This window comes from Symphalangus syndactylus, chromosome 10 (assembly GCF_028878055.3).
Source record: "Symphalangus syndactylus isolate Jambi chromosome 10, NHGRI_mSymSyn1-v2.1_pri, whole genome shotgun sequence".
Taxonomy (NCBI): domain Eukaryota; kingdom Metazoa; phylum Chordata; class Mammalia; order Primates; family Hylobatidae; genus Symphalangus; species Symphalangus syndactylus.
In genome coordinates, this window is record NC_072432.2 from 64,649,707 (window position 1) to 64,669,524 (window position 19,818).

At 36.3% G+C, this 19,818-nt stretch overlaps 1 protein-coding gene across 2 annotated transcripts in view; it reads left to right on the forward strand.

Moving 5' to 3' along the window:
• The window catches only part of RASSF6 (Ras association domain family member 6), a 44,004-nt gene extending 35,078 nt beyond the window's left edge, over nucleotides 1-8,926 (forward strand). For both annotated transcript variants that reach the window (XM_055297354.2, XM_055297353.2), the window contains 6 exons: nucleotides 90-274; nucleotides 3,538-3,639; nucleotides 3,958-4,009; nucleotides 7,935-8,053; nucleotides 8,156-8,253; nucleotides 8,353-8,926. In XM_055297354.2, the coding sequence (XP_055153329.2) occupies nucleotides 90-274; nucleotides 3,538-3,639; nucleotides 3,958-4,009; nucleotides 7,935-8,053; nucleotides 8,156-8,253; nucleotides 8,353-8,428 (632 nt within the window). In that variant the 3' untranslated portion in view covers nucleotides 8,429-8,926. The remainder of the gene's footprint in view (nucleotides 1-89; nucleotides 275-3,537; nucleotides 3,640-3,957; nucleotides 4,010-7,934; nucleotides 8,054-8,155; nucleotides 8,254-8,352) is intronic.
• Nucleotides 8,927-19,818: the final 10,892 nt, after the last annotated feature.

Below are 19,818 nucleotides of genomic sequence, written 5' to 3' on the forward strand. Positions count from 1 at the left end.
CTAAAATTAATGAAAGCATACACAAATCCACTCAGGATGCTAGGAGACAGCCAGCTAAACGATATCAGCTTATAATCTATTCTTCCCAGACTATTTATCTTATCACAGCAACACCCTGAAGCCACATGCAGAGGATGAACCAGACTCCCCAGTGCTCTATAGAACCATGAGTGAAGCAGCCCTGGTGAGAAAAAGGATGAAGCCTCTGATGACGGACAGAAAAGAAAGACAGAAAAATAGAGCCTCTATTAATGGACACATCTATAACCATGAAGTAAGTGAGTTACAATTCCATTAATGTAATATAAAATAAGGTTCCCTGTTTCACTAACAATACCACTCAATTCAATTCACAATTTAGAGTCATAATAATAACAGTAGCATGTCTAACATCTTGGGGGCACTCTCTATGTGCTAGGTATTAAAGTAAATGTGTTTTAAATAGATTTTTACTGAATTATCTTATTAATCACTAAAACAATCCTATGAAGTAGGTACCATTATTTTCTTTACTTGACATATAAGCTAATTGAGGCTCATGGAGATTAAGCAATTTGTCTTAGATTATGCTACTCTTAAGTAGTAACTCTCAACCTGAACCCAGCTTTGTCTGACTCCAGAACACAAGTTTTTAACCACCATGACGGGTGAACTCTATCATTGTGCCAAGCTTTAAAAACATGCAGATGAGGCAGCCGATATCTCAGCCAGTATGGAGCTCAGGGATTGAGCAGGGAAACCAACATACCAACAATAATACTGGAATAATGTAAGTGCTACAAAGCGGTTGGATCAAAGGACATTTGAACATGAATACTTAAATACAAGGAAAAAGCCACAGGCCAATTTATTCCAATAAATCGAACTTCTCATGTTGCCATGTTCCAGGTCTTTTACCTATACACATACCCTTTTTATATAAGTGTAGTTGTAGTTTAGATACAATTCACATTCCGCTTTTTCACTGAATATGTGTTAAATTTATATGTGCCTTTCCATAGTGCTTGTGAGACATTACATTTTGCTGAAGGTAGGAAATGTATCATCATTTTTTCCAGAACTCAAATATTTTTCATGTGATGTACTTTAGCAATCATTCATCACTCCATCTCATAAACACTTAGCACATACACTGTGCCAGGTATCTTCTGAGGCCTTTAATAAGAAATAGGAACTCTCCTTTGTAGGCTTTTTCCTGTAAGGATTTCTACTTTATTTCTTCTTCTACCCTTGGGAGGTATCGATAGTGTGTCTTTGGAGCCTGGTGGGGAGAAACCTCTTTTCCCAATTCTTTATTCATATCAGAATTTTAGGGTTCCAGAATCATTCTCATTGCTATAGAGTAGCATTGATAGTCCCCCACAGAGAGGCACCTACCAATTGTCTTGTTTCCCTCTTCTCAGAAATTGTGTTGTATGTCGTTATCTTGTGGGGTAATTTGTGTTGAAGAAGGAAAGCCGGCCAGGCGCGGTGGCTCACGCCTGTAATCCCAGCACTTTGGGAGGCCGAGATGGGCAGATCACGAGGTCAGGAGATCGAGACCATCCTGGCTAACACGGTGAAACCCTGTCTCTACTAAAAAAGAAAAAAAAAAAAAAAAAAAATTAGCCGGGCGCAGTGGTGGACTCCTGTAGTCCCAGCTACTCGGGAGGCTGAGGCAGGAGAATGGCGTGAACCTGGGAGGCAGAGCTTGCAGTGAGCCGAGATCGCGCCACTGCACTCCAGCCTGGGTGAAAGAGCGAGACTCTGTCTCAAAAAAAAAAAAAAAAAAAAAAAAAAAAAAAAAAGAAGGAAAGCCACATTGTTCCAAGCAAGTGGCTTTCAGATTGGATCACTTGTGCTGAAAATGAAATTGACACTAGGTTGGCAGCACGGAATGGTGGTTAAATGCTTGAGCCCTGGAGCTTGACAGCCTGGTTTTACATTCTTGCTGATCAAGTTTAAAACCTCTTCAATCTTTTCATCTTAGTTCTTTCATTCTTCTTACTTTTCAAGGCTGATGATGGGATGGAATGAAATGAGGTAAGTTCAGCATAAGAACAGTACCTGGCACAAAAGAAGAACTCAGTTTACATTAGCTTATGTTGTTGCTGTTGATTGAATGACCTCAAGTTGGGACTATAGATATTTTACACAAATGTCATTCACTGCAATTTAATAACCAGCAGAAAACAATACAAACAAAAAAGAAAAAACAAAGCATTCTATCAACAATTATACAATGATGGACATCTAGGAATTTTAGTGGATATGTTTCTTAAGTTGCTGTGTGTCGTAAGATATGTTTTTATACTATGAAGCCCCTTGTTAATGCCAATATTGTTAGGCTATGAATAACACACATATTAAAGGCTTAGATTGTCATATCTGGAGATTAGTTATGGTGAATATAAGTTGACCAGTAGCATATTTCTATCCATGCAGTAGTAAATGATAGCAGGTTTCATTATAAGTTTTGGCCAACACAACTGATATAAAGACTACAGATTTGAAATACTGCCCTGAAAAATAAATTCACTGTATGTTGACATTTTAGAAGAGCTCTTAGAGATTATTTAGTCTTACTCTCTTATTTTATAAATGAAGTCATTTATCAAATATATGTTAAGTGAGTCAATAAAGATGTTAAGTGAGTTGACAAAGTTGGAGTTCGTGGGCATTTAGTGGACACTAAAATCTAGGTCTCCTGAATGGTAATCTATGTTATTATTATACTGCATGAAGCTTCTTCACACAAACAACATCAAACCACATGTACAACATATTCGCCTTAGCTCAGGATGAACATCTGGTTTTTCAGGGCTCCATAGAAATCGTAAATGTCACAGAATAACTTATCAATGCACTAAAATGTCTACAGATATTGAATTTTCTCATACTTATAAAAGTTTATCCTAGACATTCTCCACACATCTTCTCAGAAAACTTATTTACATATCCATATTTTTAATCACACAAATGCCGTGTGTGTGTGTGTTACATGTGTGGGTGTTACATGTGTGGGTGTTATATATGTGTGTGTCTGCATACTTTGATGTTAATTTGCTGATCTCTCAATATAGGACTTATCTTTTTAACATCCAATGAGCCACCCCAAAACTCACCCATCTCCACCTCTGCTGAACCCACCCCATTTCTACAGAGCCTTGGAATACTTGGAGATTGTGCATATAAATAAAATATGTGGAAATAAATCCTTACTTAATATCTCTATCCATTTTTAAATACGCATCTGGTGACATTCTTTCTTATTTATTTTGAAATCTTAAACTGCACTAAAAAGGGGTATAATTGTCCAGTGAAAATGTTATAAGCATCCTCAAATGGTGTTTTACCTAATTTACTCTAGAAACAATATAAAGCTGCTTAAAAGAACACATAATATTCAAAAACAACAAAGAAAAACAAACAAAAACAAAACAAATTTTTTAAATGAATGACCTTGGATTTTTTTTTTGTCCTGTAAGAAGATTATGTTCAAGATATTGAATACCCTTAATATAATTTCAAAGACTTATATGACAATTCTTTTTCTAGACATCAATTTTCATTCCAGCCTTTGAATCAGAAACTAAGGTCAGAGTAAACAGTAACATGAGAACTGAAGAAGTAATAAAGCAACTTCTCCAAAAATTTAAGGTAACCTTTATTACTTAACTGAGCTATAAATATATTATATATAATTCAACTATAAACACACAAATCCACTCTTCTGAAAAAGATCTATGAACATGTAAATCTAAATTGTATCTTGAGTACTGAAAGATTCTTTCCTTTGTATAACACCTTTTGGTAACTATCCCTTGAAAAATTATGTAGTTCCCATAAGAGCAGAGAAGATTTTATGTCTAAAAGTGAAAAATGAAAGAGAAAACAGACATGATTTGGGTCTGGTCGGGTTAGAAAACATCATATAACAACAAAGAATTTATATTTGTTCATTTGTTCCATTGACAGATTGAAAATAGTCCCCAGGATTTTGCTCTTCACATTATTTTTGCAACAGGAGGTAAGAAAGCTTGATCACACTTTGTACCTGACTCTAGAGTGTTACAGTTTGCTGCCCAGGTGGAAGGCAGAAGAACAGTTTACCTCATTCTGTGGAGAAAGGGGAGGAATGAGTAGGAGAAAAGGAAGGAGTGGTCTTTAGAACATTATCTATAGTCCACAGTTTTAAAGAAAGATAACTTAAGAATAAGGTATCCCTGAAGGGTCTATTATATGAAAGAGTTTGCTTGTTGGCCGGACATTAAATTATCTGAATGGAGATCAAAACGCTCTAGGATTGTTAGGCACTTTTGTCTTTGCTCACCTCTGTAACCTTTCTTTTTGGCTTTTCTTTCTGAGTGTTGCTCTTAGAGGAGTCACGATTGCATACCTGTTCTCTCTGACATTGATATTGCCTCTTTTTTAGCACAGGGTCTGACACATTGCCGGAGTGCTATCTCTTCCTCAGTAGAGACGCATATTCAGAACTTTGTGGTAGGGAGTAAAAGGTTAGAAGCAGAACATTGGGAAGGCGCTATAAGTGGGATGCTAGGAGCATAATAGACAGAATAGAGAAAACTTAAACTGATACTGAAATGAAAGTTTTTAAAACTTCACAAATGAAAAATTTTATATGCCAATTTGTAGAAAAAACTCATGCTATAATTTAAGTGTCAGAATGTTCGAGCCAGAAATTTATTAGAATAAAATAATACATTTTGATGCCAGAACAACCTTAAGAAAATGAAAGCTGTATCTCCAAACATATATAAAATTAAAGTTCTTATAATTGAAAGCTTAAAGATCTATTTTTTGGAAAATTCTAAGGGCATATATATACTCATATTCTAGTTGTTTAGGAAAGAAAGAAAACCAAAAGATATAAAATAAATGGTAGCAATATTGGACTGTGTAACAATTTAAAAGATACAAATAGTAGATTACAAAGAATATTGTCAATGTACTCCAAAGATTAATAACTATAATACCAATAATTTCCTACAAAATGGTAACAAAACAACAAACAATCCAATAAAAATAGAAAAAAGCATGAAAATACAATTGAAAGAAAAAACTATAATAACCAGTTAAATAGTTTTAGAAAAGTCTTAAACTCAATGAAATGAAAGTAGCTAAGGAAATGCAAGCTCAAGCTACACTGTAATATTATCTTGCACTTCTCAGATTGGCAAAATGCTTTAAAATGATTCTACCCATGGCTGGCATGCCTCAGGGTAAAAAGATATTTTTATGCAACACTGGTGAAAATATGACTTTCTCTTTATTGGAATTTATTGTTGCAATATCTATTAAAGTTTACAGTATATATGTCCTTTAACTCGACCATTCCACTTGTGAGAATCTATCCCACAGAAATATAAGCACTAGTGCCTACAGATTTATGTGCAAGGCTGTTTATAAGTACAAAAAGCTAAAGACAAAGTTACTCATCCTAGGGAAATGATTAAATAAGTGATTGTTAGGCTGCCATTGAATGGAATGAGTTAGATTTATGCCAATAGAATGGAGGGAATTCCATAATATATTTTAAGTGAGAAATGCAAGGTGCCTTAAAGTATATATAAAAGATCCCATTTTTTAAACAGTTACAAGCTCCCATTTAAATATGTGCTATATATGGTCATATGACCAGGGAGAAAGGTATGGAGTGATAAATACAAAACCATTAAGATACATTACCTGGTGGGGGATTGGGGAGATGCAGATGAGAGGATGAGAAGGGGGGTGGCGGGCACGGTGGCTCACACCTGTAATCCCGGCACTTTGGCAGGCCGAGGTGGGTGGATCGTTTGAGGTCAGGAGTTTGAGACCAGCCTGACCAATATGGTGAAACTCTGTCTTTACTAAAAATACAAAAAAAAAATTAGCCAGGTGTGGTGGTGCACACCTGTAATCCCAGCTACTCAGGAAGCTGAGACAGGAGAATAGCTTGAACTCAAGAGGCGGAGGTTGCAGTGAGCCGAGATCGCGCCATTGCACTCCAGCCTGGGTGACAGAGGGAGACTCCGTCTAAAAAAAAAAAAAAGAAAAAATGATTTTTTTTAATGTGTGTACAATAAAAACAGCAAGCACGATATGATCACCTTTATGTATTATGAGTTGCGTGAAGTGGACACTCAAAGGGTAATACGGAGTATTTCAGGGCTCGGAAATTCCAGTTATGCTTTACTTCCTGCTTTATACTTTTCTCGTTTGTTCCAATTACAATAGCATGCATGTTTAGGGAAGGGAATGTTTTTTAAGTTTAAAAAAAGCAGTTTTATTAAGAAGTCTTAAATGATTGTGTGATGACTTGAACAGCTAGGTTGTACAAAATTTGAAAATTCCCTCTTTGATGTTCTCCAAGACTTGGAATCCATTCACATACACCTCGTTCTTTCCTCACACCTCTAACTTTAGCCTGCAGTTGAGCAGAAATATGGCTTAGTTTCCTTCCAGTCATTCTTGGGCTCCACACAAGGTGCTGGACCTATGAACGAACAAGCGTGTTGTTTTATAAGAAAAAAAGTCTATTTTCCTTATAAAAAATATAGTTCTTTATAATTGCACCTATAAAAATCCCATTTTCCTTTATACTTTGTGTCAAAATTTTGTATGTATCCATAACTGAGGATAATAATACTAGGACCCTTTAGGGACCAGAAACAAAGAAAAGAAGAGCGCATATGGCTCCTGTTTGGGCAGTAATCTGGAAAACAGAGATAAGTGGGTTTTAACTTTATATCTACAAAGCCCATTACAGTGTATCTCACGTTGTAGTTCATTTCAGATTACCTATAGAGTTCACTTAAAATACAGATTCCCAAGCCCTTCCAGATCAGGGGACAACTCTAGGAATATGCATTTTTAATAATCATCCCAGGTAATCATAAAGCAGAATCATGAAGCAAGAGGATGCTAAACCAAGTTAACATTGGACCTGAAGGTCAAAGGAGGATTCTGGTGGGTGGATGAGAGGAGCTTAATTGTCAAGGCTCCCAACTGCTTCAGAAATGGCCGAGGAATTACAGCAGTAAATACTGACACTGTGTGAACAGGAATGGATAAAGTCACTTTAATTGTGGGGAGGCTGGGCTTTTGAGTTCTAGACTCTCTCTTGACTCTTTTCCTGGGATAAGTCCAGCTCAGGGAATGAGAACAGTTCTCACTGTTCTGAAGAAAGTAAGCAAGGTGAGGGAGAGAATGAGGAAATAAGATGAATATAAGGACACTATGTTTTGTTCATGCTTCATTCTGATAAAAATGAAATCCCAGATGTGAAACTACTTTGACAGAAAGCTGTAAGTACTTTTGTAGCAGGAGTATTTATATTATAACTTTTGGAAATTTGAAGTTCTGGAAACACACCAGATTGGAAGATATTTTCTTTCTCTATCTCATTTTCATGGCTGAATGGATTAAGCCCACAGATGAATGAATAATAAGAATATTATTGATCTCAAAAACCTCATGAATATATTTTTAAAGATGAGCCAAGAATTGGGTGTGGAGCGAGACAAAGGAAGAATTAAAAACAATTACATGGTTTTGGACCTGAAGAACCGGAAAGATGGAATTACATCAACTGAACTTGGAAAGAACCAATAAATATTTGTTGCATGGATGAAGGAATGATGGAATGAAACCTAAATAATTATTGAGGCATATTACTTTATAAAAGGCCTATCAGACCGGAGATTTGTTTGAACATTCTAATCAAAGGAAGGTTGAGTTCTTTGAGACATTAATCAAACCTTGAGATACAGTAAGATAAAGAAGTTCATTTAAGTTTTAATTTCAATTTGCTTTTTTGAATAATTGCCTCCTGTTGCAGGTGTTATTTTTTTCAAAGTGAGTTAAATAAGAAAAATAAATTGGAAAATTATCTTCCTTCTTCTCCTCCAGCATGAACTTCTGATTGTGGTTGATTCTTGTTTTCACTGCAGAACAAAGACGACTAAAGAAGACAGACATTCCGCTACTGCAGAGGCTCCTGCAGGGACCTTCTGAAAAGAATGCTCGCATTTTCCTCATGGATAAGGATGCAGAAGAAATTAGCAGTGATGTATGAATACCATCACCCTGAATCTGTTTTTTGCTTCCCTCCTGACTCAGCACCTCTTGCATAATTGTTCTGCTTTCTTTTTTTCTTCTTCTTCTTTCTTAGGTGGCTCAGTACATTAACTTTCACTTTTCTCTCTTGGAATCCATTCTTCAAAGATTAAATGAAGAAGAGAAAAAAGAGATTCAAAGAATAGTAACAAAGTAAGTCAAGGGCATGCACATTGGATACTCGGTTCTTTAATAGGTCCAATGCACAAAATATGTCCAATTTTTAATAGTCTTTCTTCTTCTCATTTTCAGATTCAAGAAAGAAAAGGCAATTATACTGAAATGTCTTCAAAATAAACTAGTAATAAAAACAGAGACAACAGTTTAGCAGTACAGGCTGCTATTGCTAAAACATTTTAAAAACTCAGAGATATTACTATTTGATGAATGCATAAGTTCTGTACTTGCATTTATACGAATATATATGAGACTTGAATCATAGAAAATTGCATGTCAAAAAAGCTCATTTCTTTTTGAAGTGATGAGGTTAACTAGGGTTCACAGTTGGACAAAATGAGCTTGAGTTTAGTTTCAGTAACTGAAATAAGCTTGAATATTGCATATGCCAAATAGCTTTTATAGTAAAACATGTAATGAACACAAATTTGAATGGTGTCTTCAGATATGCAGTTTAAACTTCACTTAGCTTGGACTCTCAAGAGAACTGAAACATAATCAATGGATTCAGAAATGACTCAGAAAAAAGAAGCTGCCGGTTGTGGAATGAAAAAGAAATACAGTCTTATACCATCAAGGAATCTACCTGATAGTGACAGTAGCTTCTTGAAAACTCTGGCATTTTCATAAAATCTAGGACTATCTTAAATGGCCTGTTGACTTCTGACTATCTGTGACATCAGAGATGTCTGGCCTTTGGAAAGGAAAAGATTATGGACTCTGTTAAGAAATCATAATTGAAATTTTCTGAACCTCCCCTCAACCCTTTTATTCTCTCTCTCTTCTACTGATGAAAGACCTTTCATCAGTTCAAAGCTTTTCTTAAGCTCTTTTTTAAGTTAATTGAACTTTTTCTTTATTTATTTTTCAAAAAATGATTATATCACATAGACATATTACATCAGCTAAGGCAAGACTTGGCCCACAAATGCCTATTTGTTGCTGAATGAATACAATGGATAAAACATGACTGTTGTAGCTGAAGTTAAGTAGGGAATCCCCAACTCTGCCCTCTTAACATCTTCTACATGACAATTCTCAAGGTACTTACAGATCTGTTTAACCCACTTGAAAAAAAAACACTAAAAATGAAGAAATGCTGTAAGTATAATCTATGATTTTATTTATAAATTCTATATTAAAATGGAGTTATAGGCAATATTCTTTCATTCTGTAAACTAATTCCGTTTGCATTCCTCATAAGCATTGTAGTAAATTGTTTGATCATATTACATATACTAATGGATGAGATTATATGCAATAAACCCAACTGGAAGATTAACAGTATTAAAATATGAAACATTTTTAAGACAAAGGCATTACTTCTCAGTATTACCACACCTAAACTGGATGAAGGTGAAAGTGTGCTATGGCCTTTTCAAGCCTAAGAAGTCTCTCTTACTGAGTAAACCAGAGGCTTGCATCGTTATTCTTTCACCTGTCAATTAATAAGAAAATAGTCTCATCTCACTTAAATGAGGCAAATGTAATAAAATTCAACATACTTGTAAAAAAACTAGTGTCATGTACCTGCCATGAACATGACAAAAGGTTAATCTTTAATAGACTGAAATGTATAAGAGAAGAACCAAGTCTTACATAGAAAATAAAGGTAGATATGAAAAGAAAAATCACAGAAGAGAAAATGCAAATGGCTACTAAGTATATGAAAAAAGTCTTATCTTAACAGTGATCACCTGTGTTAGTCTGTATCAATCAGAAGACAGAACAAGGCAGTAATTTAAACAGGGAAAGTTTAATATAAATAATAATTAAGCTATGATAGGAGAATAATAATAAAGATGAAAAGAGAAGGTACCCTAAGGCTGAGGGAAAGAATCCTAACAAGGAAAGGCAGGAATGAGGGTTTCAGAATTCACTGGAGAAGGTGTGGTTGCAGCCCACTGGAGAGAAGTTTGCTGGCTTGCCCAGGCCAGAGCAGGACCACAGATACCGGACAAGCTGGTACAGCCAACCCCCTGGGTGTGGGCCAGCTGAGGCAGGTGGGCAGATATGCAGAGGGACTTGGGGCTTTGCCAAAGGGTGAGCACAAAGAAGGAGTCAGGGGTTCTGTTCGAGGCACTGTTGGGATTAGGAGCCGGAGGGGCCTACTTTGCAGGAACTTAGCATAAATTTGTGTGTGACGAGACTGCACAAGACAAAGCTCAAGCAAGTGGCTCAGTAGTTGGCCAGCCCAGCAGGGTCCTCTGTATGAGTGTGCACCCAGCTGAAGAGAAGATATGGAGAACAGCAATTGGAGCTTCAGGACAGGCTTGCACTGTGGCTCCAGGTTATACCACCACTGCCCAAAGCAAAAGCTGGAGAAGCAAGTGGAGAAATGCTGGAGAAAGCTGCACCCTACAGGCAACCAGCACTGGAGAAACCACTCTAGGCAAAGTAGTGAAGGAAAAAAGCCTGCTCTCCAGGAGCCTGGCCTGTCAGCCTGGAGGAATCAGGAAAGACCCTTTCTTCTTGCAATGTGTCTCCAGCGCCCTCTACTGACAAAGCATGCCATCATGCAAGCTGCAAAGGAAACATTTAAAGAGCCTGTATCTATTTTCACGGAGCAGGCAACCAACAGTGAATGTGAAGCTGAGAGACAGTAAAATAATAACTGACATGCCACCGAAGTACAAAGTAAAATAAATAAATAAATAAATAAATAAATAAATAAATAAATAAATAAATACACATTTTGGCCTATTAGCAAAGATTAAGAAATGATAACATTAAATACTCAATAAATCACCATAAGATGGGACTCGAACTTCTGGTAAAAATACAAATGGATATAATTTTTCTTGAAGGCAATTTAGTAGTCTGTTTATCCTATAATTCTACTTGTAAGATCCTATCATATGAAAATAACCAGAGATACAAACACACTCTGCAAAGATATGTTTTATATTGTTATTTATTGTGACAAAAGGAAATAAAAAGCCTAAAGGTTCAGAAAATTATTTTAAAAGATGAAAGAGGGAAATAGGCCATGGACGGTGGCTCATGCCTGTAACCAGCACTTTAGGAGGCCAAGGCAGGCGGATCACTTGAGGTTGGGATTTCGAGACCAGCCTGGCCAACATGGTGAAACCCTGCCTCTACTAAAAATACAAAAAATTAGCCAGGTGCGATGGCAGGCGCCTATAATCCCAGCTAATTGGGAGGCTGAGGCAGAAGAATCGCTTGAACCCAGGAGGCAGAGATTGCAGTGAGACGAGATGGTGCCACTTCTCTCCAGCCTGGGCGACAGAGCAAGACTCTGTCTCAAAAAAAAAAAAAAAAAAAGGGAAATAAACATTTATTTGTATATTGTTATGTAGCCATTAAAATTATGTTTCCAAATAATTTTAATTACAGGGATAAATTCTTATATATCTAAATAAGAATATACACATACACGTGTTCCAAAATATTTATTATATACTTAAGGCATATATATTATATAAGTATGTGTATATATATATTTGTGCATGTGAACACTAATATTTGCATATATATACACACAAGAAACAAAAACATGTTAAAAATGGCTATATCTGCATTGTAGAATTATGAGTGATTCATGTTTTTCTAATTTCCCTATCTGTATTAAGTGTTCTATAGTTTATATTTGTTACTTTTTAAATCAGGAAATAGTAAAGTTATTATTTAAAACTTATGAACAAACAAGTAACAAGCACATGCAAGCACAGAGTTCTACCAAATGCAAAAAATTTCAAATCAATTATTCAAATGAGACATTAACATCACTTCTGTGGTAGTTTTATATCCATAAAGTCTGATTCTCCTCCTTTGAAGAAATGGAGCTTAATCTTCCTCACCTTGAAAACGGGCTGGACTTGACTTACTTCTTTTTATTTTAAATTGACAAATAATAATTGTATGTATTTATGGGGTACAATATTATATTATGATATATGTATACATTGTGGAATTATTAAATCAAGCTAATTAACATATCCATAACCTCTTATAATTTCTTTGTGGTGAGAGCATTTAAAAATGTACTCTTTTAGCAATTAGGGACTTACTTTTAATACAGGAAAATGGAAGAGACTGTGAGACTTTGAAGTAGGTCATAAAAGTCACTGTGGCTTCCTCCTTGCTCTCTCTTGGATCACTTGCTCTGGGGGAAGTCAACTGCCACGTCCTGAGCAGCCCTGGAAAGACCTACATGATGAAGAACTGAGACCTTCTGTCAAATGCCAGCGGGGAATTGAGGCCTCCTGTCAACAGCCATTTTAGAAGTAGATCTTCCAGCCTCAGTCAAGCCTTCAGATGACTGCAGCCCTGTCTAACAGCTTGACCGTAACTTCATGAGAGACCTTCAGCCAGAAAACCCAAGGAAACCATTCTGGATTCCTCATCCGCAGAAACTGTATGAGATAAGAAGTGTTTGTTGTAGTATGCTGCTAAATTTGGGGCAATTTGTTACATAGCAATGTATAGCTCATACAATTTCTGGGAAAAAAATAGTTTATTTTAGAATCATTTTTGCATAATGCAAGAATATAAACTTGTCGCAGAATCATTTATCCTTGTTTTAGGTGGTCCAAATATTTCATTGTCAGTTATATATCAGCTCAAATTAAATTTTAGATAATATATATTATTATTAGTGGTAAAGAATGTGTCACATTTATCTTCACAGCTTTTCTGTACCTAATATTGTGTCTTGTGCATAGGATGTGCTCAATAAAAATTGATTGAATAAATAAGTGAATGAAAGAATAAATGAATGAGTGAAGGAATTATCTGAAATATTTTTATAAAATTCCCCATATGTATGTATTATTACAAGTGTATGTATGTATTATTACAAGTGTATGTATGTATTATTACAAGTCTGGTCCCATAGCTGAAAAAATATTAAACATTATATATATGTTTTTCCCTGATATAGTGGTATATTTTATTATCTCTTGGCTCTACTATGAAATATTCAGTTAGGTGTCATTACTGTTTAATTTGGTTTAGGGCTATTTAGATTGGTTTTTGAAACTGCAGGGGAAAGAAGCCCTTTGCAATGCAATTGATGAAGTGATAAAGACAGCAGGTATAACTATTAGGTGGAGGCATATATATGGGAAAGAATGAGAAATAGGATGTAGTTACAGAGGGCAAAACCTTACAATGACATTCATTTGTCTTTTTAATTAATAACATCTAATACCTATTAGACCGAGCCATTTGAAATTGCCAGTATTTGACCTACAAAGGAAATGATTTCATATTGTTCAAACTAATAACAACTTATTTGCTGGGCACTATGTTTAATATTCATTACAATTCCATAAGGAAATTACTCTTTCAACCTCATGCTACAGATAAAGAAAGTAAGCCATGGAGCAGTTAGGAGATTTCAGAGGTAGGATTTAAACTTATGGCTCCAGAAGCCATACAGTTAACCACCATAATCTGTGGCTTCCCCCTAAACTATGCTTCCTGAATCTGCCAATCTAAAGTGTGTCCCCATTTTTAAGTGGAAAAATAGTACCTACTTCATTGGACAGTTGGGGGAGTTACAAGAATAGCACATGTAAAGCCTTCGCACATAAGAATGTGATAAATATTAGCTATGTTATAATTAAACTTCAGTATATTCCCCAACCACCATTGTAGCCTTATCTTCTACTAAGTCTTATTGCCCACAGCTATGTCATTTTTGTCTTAAAACCAGCCATACTAAATCACTCAGTCTTCCCTGAAACACTGCACACTTTAGCACATCTCTTTCTGTTGAAACATTCCCATTTTCTAGTCCCCGGTTAGGGTCACTTCTTCCATTACCTTTCCTGGTCTCTGTAACAATGTGTGATCTCAAGCTCCTATGTACCACAGTTTCAGTTAGCTCTGCTCTTGTGACACCAGAATTTTGAAATTTGCCTTTTATTATAATTCTTTATGTGCTTATATCTTGTATAAATGCATTAGTGATCTGGTGCAATCATATTCATGTTTGTATTATTCCTTGTAGTATCTAGCACAGTGTATTGAATGCATTAGGTACTCAGCAAATGTTTATTGGATTTAATTCACTAATGCATATGAACGTGTTGAAGTCACTAAAGTGAGGAAAAATAATTACTTAAACTCAAGGAAAGGATATTATAATGATAATTTTTTCTATAGTTCTCTAATTAAAATAATTCATTTAAGTTCATTCATTATTCATTTATTTAAGTTCATTCATTCATTATTAAATTCATTTATTTAATAATTCATTTTACTGTATCTTTTATACAAAAATATCTGGAAAAATAAAAACAAGTCCAAATGATACACATCAGTTCTTTATGTTGGTTGCAGAAAGGTTTCCAAAGAAAAAAAGTACTCTTACAAATCATCACTTCAAGCTCAAATTAGTTTAAGTGCATTATATTGTATTGGTGCCAATACAGCATCACATATTTAGGGTAAAGAGTAAAGGTGAAACCTTTACGAAGGTAATGTTATTATGAAGCTTATTTCATTCAGTTTGGCAATAAACATTTTCGGTATTGGCATAGACAAAAATTCCAAGTTGCTTTTAGGGTTTTGTTCACTGTGGAAACTTGGCAGACAATTCCCAGCTTGGTGTGGCAGTCCATCACATCTACCTGAGCCCTTTGAAAGCTGTTTGATTTCATGTTTCTGTTTCTGCTCTTGAGAAGCAGAAAGCTTGTTGTTGAGAGACAGGGGTAATTACGGTGGGTTTTCTGAGGGTTACAGTAATTAGATTTCTCTGCTGGGTAAGAAAGGACAATTTCAGTGTAGACTGGCCAGTGTTCTTGAGCAACTTTGTGAGCACCCGAAAATTTATTTTGTTGATTCTTATTTTGAATAGTAGATATGTTTGATGATTTATAAGAATAAGTTTAGATCTCATCAAAGATCCTACATTGACATTTTCTGGGATCATTTAACCTCCCCATAGACACTAGTACTTTTTGATCCATTTGGACCCTTAGGAAAAGCAAACAAACAAATAATTACATTTGTGAGAAAAAAAAGAAAAAGTAAAAACCTAAATACGTATGATCACAAAATAGAAAAATTTCTAAGACTTAGCTGGGAAGGGCAGAGCAAGATGGCCAAATAGAAGCCTCCACCAATCATTCTTCTCCACCAATCAAACACAACACCAAATTTAACAATGATTTACACACACACACACACACACACACAAAGAAAAAGAAAAAAAGAAAAAACCTTCATAAGAACCAAAAATCAGAAGAGCAATCAAAATACCTGGTTTTAATTTCATATCACTGAAAGAGGCATTAAGAGGGTAGGAAAGACAGTCTTGAATTGCAGAAACCACCCATCCTCCATCCCCCAGCAGCCGTATGGTGTGGAGAATCTGTGCACTTGGGGGAAGGACAGTACAAGGATTATGAGATTTTACATTGAACTCAGTGCTACCCTGTCACAGTACAAAGCAGAACCAGACTGAATTCATCCAATTTCTATCCATGGCGGGAGCATTTAGACAAGCCCTAGCCACAGGGAAATTGCCTGTCTCCGTCTTTGGAATTTGAGTTGCAGCAAGCCTCAGAACCATGGGCTAAAGTTCTCTGGGACGCTAAAAAAACATGAAATGCAGTCTAGACCACAAGGATTGCAACTTCTAGGCAAGCCCTAGTGCTGTGCTGGGGTCAGAGGCAGTGGATTTAAGCAGCACACAATCTTGTGAGACACCAGCCAGGATGGCTAAGGGAGTGCTTGCACACTCTTCTCCCAACCATAGGCAGCACAGCTTACAACAACTAAAGTGACTCCTTCCTTGTGCTTGAGGAGGGAAGAAGGAAGAATCAAAAGAATTTTGACTTGCATCTTGGATACTAGCTAGCCAACAGTAGGATGGAGCACCAGGCAAAGTCATGAGACCCCCATTCCAGGCCCTAAACCCTGACAACATTTCTAGACACACCCTGGGCCAGAAGTGAACCCACTGCCTAGAAGGGAAGGATACAGTCATCGCAGGATTCATCAGCTGCTGACTAAAGGGTCCCTGGGCCCTTTATAACCAGCAATGATACTCAGGTAGTATGCTGTGGGTTTGGTTGAGACTCTGAAATGTGCTGGCTTCAGGTGAGACTCAGCACGTTTCCAGCTATGGTGGTTATGGTGGGAGACTCCTTCTACATGAGAAAAGCAGAGGGAAAAGTAAAGGGGACTCTGTTTTGTACCAGCTTGGCCACAGTGGAGTAGAATATCAAGCAGGCTCCTGGGGTCCCCAGTTTTAGGCCTCGACGCTTGGACAGCATTTCTGGACTGGTCCTGGGCCAGAAGGGAGCCCACTGCCCTGAATTGTGAGTCATTGGTCTGGCAGCATTACCACAAGCTGACAGAAGAGGACTTGGGCCTTAAATGAACATCAGTGGTAGCCTGGCATTAGTCCCTGTAGGCCTGTGGTGGTGGCCACAGGGAGATATTCCTTTGCCTGTGGAAAGGGGAAGGAGGGAGGAGAGGGATGGACACTGTCTCATTATTTGAATGCCAGCTTAGCTACAGAATAAAAATCATCAGGTAGATTTCTAACAGTTTTGATCCCAGGCCTTGGCTCCTGGACAGCATCTCTGGACTCACCCGTGGCCTGGGGGAGCTCATCGCCGTGAAGGGAAGGACACAATCCTGACTGCCTTCACTATCTGCTGATTATACAGCCCTAGGGCATTGAATGAATATAGGCAGCAGCCAGATGATAATTACCATGGACTTGGGTGAGACCCAGTGCCCTGCTGGCTTCAGGTCTGATGCAGTGCAGTCGAGTAGTGGTGGCCACAAGGGTGCTTGTTTCATTTCACCCTAAGCTCCAGGCAGCTCAGCACAGAGAGAGAAAGACTGTTTGGGGAAAAGTAAGGGAAGAGAACAAAAATCTATGCCTGGTAATCCAGAGAATTCTTCTGGATCTCTTCCAAGACCACCAAAGCAATGCTTCTATAGGTCGGCAAGAACCACAACATTGCCGGGCTTAGGGTATCCCCTAATGCAGATTGGCTTAAATCATAACACTCAAGTCCCTTTGAATACCTGGCAAGCCTTCTCAAGAAAGATGGATACAAATAAGCCCAGACTTTAAACACTACAATAAATACCCAACTCTTCAATATCTAGACACTGACAAATGTACACAAGCATCAAGCTCAGCCAGGAAAACATGGGGAAAACATGACCTCCCCAGATGAACTAAATAAGGGACCAGGGACAAATCCTGGAGAAACAGAGATATGTGACCTTTCAGACAGAGTACGCAAAATAGTTGTTTTGAAGAAACTCAAAGAAATTCAAGATAACACAGAGTAGGAATTCAGAATTTTATCAGATAAATCTAACAAAGAGATTGAAATAATTAAAAACAATCCAACAGAAATTCTGGAGATCAAAAATGCAACTGACATACTGAAGAATGCATTAGAGTGTCTTAATAGCAGAATTGATCAAGCAGAAGAAAAAGATGAAATAGGGCTACAAGATCTAGAAAAATAAGCTCAAAACAGAAAATCTAAGAGTTGTTGTCCTTAAAGAGGATTAAGAGAACGAGATGGGGTAGAAAGTTTATTCAACAGGGTAATAAGAGAGAAATTCCCAAACCTAGAGAAAGATATCAATATCCATGTACGAGAAGGTTATAGAACACCAGGCAGATTTAACCCAAAGAAGACTACCTCAAAAGATTTAATAATCGAACTCCCAAAGGTAAGGATAAAGAAAGGATTCTAAAAGCAGCAAGATAAAAGAAACAAATAACATGCAATGAAGCTCTATCAGGCAGTAGATTTTTCAGTGGAAATCCTACAGGCCAGGAGTGAGTGGCATTACATATTTAAAGTGCTGAAGGAAAATACTGTTACCCTAGAATAGTATGTCTAGTAATAATATCCTTCAAGCATCAAGAAAAATTAAACACTTTCCCAGACAGACAAAAGCTGAGAGATTTTATTAGCGTCACAACTCTCCTACAAGAAATGCTAAAGGGAGTTCTACAACCAGAAAACAAAGGATATTAATCAACATTCAAAATCTTCTGAAGGTACAAAACTCACCGGTGATAGTAAGTACACAGAAAAAGGTATAATACTATAACACTACTATTGTGGTATGTAAACTACTTTTAAGTAGACAGACTAAAAGATGAACCAATCAAAAATAATAACTACAATAAATTTTCAAGGCATAGTACAATAAGACATAAAGAAAAACAACAAAAAGTTTAAAAGTGAGGGAATACAATTAAAGTACAGAGATTTTATTAGTTTTTGTTTATGCAATCAGTAGTTGTCGTAAGTTTAAAATAATAGGTTAAAAGATAAGGTTTGCAAGAAACATGGAATCTCAAATCAAAAATCATACAATGGATACATGAAAAAATAAAAAACAAGAAATTTAATCATACTACCAGAGAAAATCATCTTCACTGAAAAAAAGACAGGATGCGGGATGGAAGGAAAGGAGGAAGAGAACACTGCAAAAGGACTGGAAAACAAACAACGAAATGACAAGAGTTAAGTCCTTACGCATCAAAAAAAAAAAAGAAACATTGAATGTAAATGGACTAACTCTCTAATCAAAAGACGTAGTGTGGCTGAATGGATTTAAAAAAAAAAAACAAGATGCAATGATCTGTTCTCTACAAAAAACACATTTCACCTGTAAAGGCACATTTACATTCAAAATAAAGGGATGGAAAATATATTCCATGCCAATGAAAAGCATAAAAGAGCTGGCATAGCTAGCTTGCATAGCTAGAATACACCTCCTGCTCAGCACATAATCATCCTCAAGACAGACTATGTGTTAGGTCACAAAACAAGTCTGAAAATATGCAAAAAATTGAAATAATATCGAGCAACTTCTCTGATAGCAATAGAATAAAACTAGAAATCAATAACGAGTAATTTTGAAAACTGTACAAGCACATGGAAATTAAACAACATATTCCTGAATGACCAGTGGGTCAATGAAGAAATTAAGAAGGAAGCTGAAAAATTTCTTGAAACAAGTGATAATGGAAACACAACATACCAAAACCTATGGGAATGCAGTGAAAGCAGGACTAAGAGTGACATGTATAGATATAAGCACCTACATCAAAAAAAGAAAAAGAAAATCCAATAAATAACCTAACAATGCATCTTAAAGAATTAAAAAAACAGGAGCAACCAAACCCAAAATTAGGAAAGAAAAGAAATAATAAAAATTAGAGGAGAAATAAAATTAAAACTAAGAAAACAATACAAAAGATGAATTAAACAAAGTTTGTGTTTTTAAAAGACAGATAAAATTGACAAACCTTTACCCAGACTAACTAATAAAAAGAGAGAGATGACCAAAATAAATAAAATCAGAGATGAAAAAGGAGACATTAAAACCAATACCACAGAAATTCAAAGGGTCATAGATGGCTATTCGGAGCAACTATATCCTAGTAATTTGGAAAATCTAGAAAAAATGGATAAATTCCCAGATATATACAATCTACCAAGGTTGAACCATAAAGAAATCCAAAACCTGAGCAAAACAATAGCAAGTAATAAGACCAAAGCTGTAATAAAAGTC